This window comes from Arachis ipaensis, chromosome B04 (assembly GCF_000816755.2).
Source record: "Arachis ipaensis cultivar K30076 chromosome B04, Araip1.1, whole genome shotgun sequence".
Taxonomy (NCBI): Eukaryota; Viridiplantae; Streptophyta; class Magnoliopsida; order Fabales; family Fabaceae; genus Arachis; species Arachis ipaensis.
Genome location: NC_029788.2, coordinates 95,702,594 through 95,704,473, shown reverse-complemented (window position 1 = coordinate 95,704,473; position 1,880 = coordinate 95,702,594). Strand labels below are relative to the sequence as shown.

The following is a 1,880-nucleotide window of genomic DNA, read 5'->3' as shown; positions in this document are numbered from 1 at the left end:
AGTTAATCATAAATTTAATTAATTTATTTATTTTAAAATCCAACTATAAACCTTTATTTGAAAAATCAAAAGTAGCGCCCCAAAGGCTCAACCACACCAATCACCATTTCACTCCAGAGGACACTTGTTCTAAATCTCCCAAATCTGATTTGAATTCAAAACGATATCCTCAATACAAAATCGATAATTTCATTGGAGTATCCTTCATAGGCCACAGCTGACAGCTCCAACAACTCTTCTCAATGGGAGACCCCAACCACCACGAGAACCACGACGCACCCACTCAAGGGAGTGGGACAACACTCGCCATCATCAGCGTCGTTGACCACAACCTTCCTTCTCAACCACCACTCCACCACCACCACCACCACTGTCCTCGTCGGCCTCGACATCGAGTGGCGTCCCAACACCCACCGCAACTCCGACAACCCAGTCGCCACTCTCCAGCTCTGCGTCGGCAACCGCTGCCTCGTCTTCCAGATCCTCCACTCTCCCTCGGTTCCGCAGTCTCTCGTTGACTTTCTCGTCAACGAGGGACACACGTTCCTCGGCGTGGGAATCGAGGAGGACGTGGAGAAGCTTCTGGAAGACTACAACCTCAACGTGAAGAATTTCGTTGACCTGAGAGGTCTGGCGGAGAGCGTGCTGGGTGAGAGTGAGATGAAAAGAGCGGGCCTGAAGAGGCTCGCGGAGAGAGTGCTCGGATTGGAGATCGAGAAGCCTAAGAGGATCAGTCGGAGCCGCTGGGATAACGCGTGGCTCACGGCGGAGCAGGTTCAATACGCTTGCGTTGATGCTTTCGTGTCGTTCGAAGTTGGGAGAATGCTGTATGGTTCTGGAAATGGAAACTAAACGGCTTTTGATTTTTGGAATCTGTTTCTTCTTGGTATTAATTGGTTGTACAGGTAATGGTTGTGGCCAGCGCCCAGCTGGTTAATTTCTCTTGCAATTTCGGGATCTATCTATTGTGGTTTGTTCTTTTCTTTTTCAATCAAGAATTTATGGCTATGATAGCTTTCTAGTTGTTGTTTACTTGTTTAAGGTTTTAGTATGTGTGATGTTTGAGGACCAAGAAGGTAAGGCGGATTATGCATAATAGAAAGTGATTACGTTATTCACCACAATGTGCATTTGGTACTCCGCCTCCTTATACCCATTACCCTGGCTTCAATTTTGAATTTTTGATGAACTGCGATTGTAATTGGATCTGGGGAAGGTGCTCAAGAGGGGAATTTTTTACTAAGTAAATTAAAAAAAAAAAATTTTTAATGATAAATTAAAATAATATTAAATACTAATTTTTCTTTTGGAAATGGAAAAGATTTAGATGCATTCACCTTAATTATGTTTTTTTTTTAACACATGTGATGTATTTATGATGATTTTTGTGGTAAAAAGTTTTATGGTTAACAAATTATATTTAACCAAATTAGTTTAATTTAATTTTTTAATTGATTAATATTTCAAATCTGTTTCTAAAAAATTTTAATCGGATAATTTAATTCACAACAAATTGTAATAACTAAATCAATTCTTAATTTTTATTTTATTAAACATTAAAACATATTAATTTTTATGTTAAATTTGGTAAAGAATTAGACAAATTAATGTTTATTGTTATTTAATAAAAGATACAACAGTTCTTAATAATTTATAAAACTTTTATGTAAGTCTCTTTATATAAATGAACAATACGATGCGAGGATTGATTTGTCCAATGCTATAAAAGTTTAAGAACTTATTTAGTGATTAAAATTTGTTAAAGTTTAAAGTATCTGGCAAAAAATTTTAGAGACTAATTTATGTTATTTCTCTTTTTAATTTTGATGTTGATAACTTTTATTAATAATTAATTATTTAATATTATTTTAAATTTATAA

General features: G+C 36.4%; 1 protein-coding gene across 1 annotated transcript in view; it reads left to right on the top strand.

Annotated features, from left to right (window-relative positions):
- LOC107636711 (Werner Syndrome-like exonuclease) overlaps positions 1-1,032 on the top strand; it is a 3,695-nt gene extending 2,663 nt beyond the window's left edge. Inside the window, exon 3 of the mRNA XM_016340204.2 lies at positions 211-1,032. Coding sequence (XP_016195690.1) covers positions 211-852 — 642 coding nt within the window. The 3' untranslated portion in view covers positions 853-1,032. The remainder of the gene's footprint in view (positions 1-210) is intronic.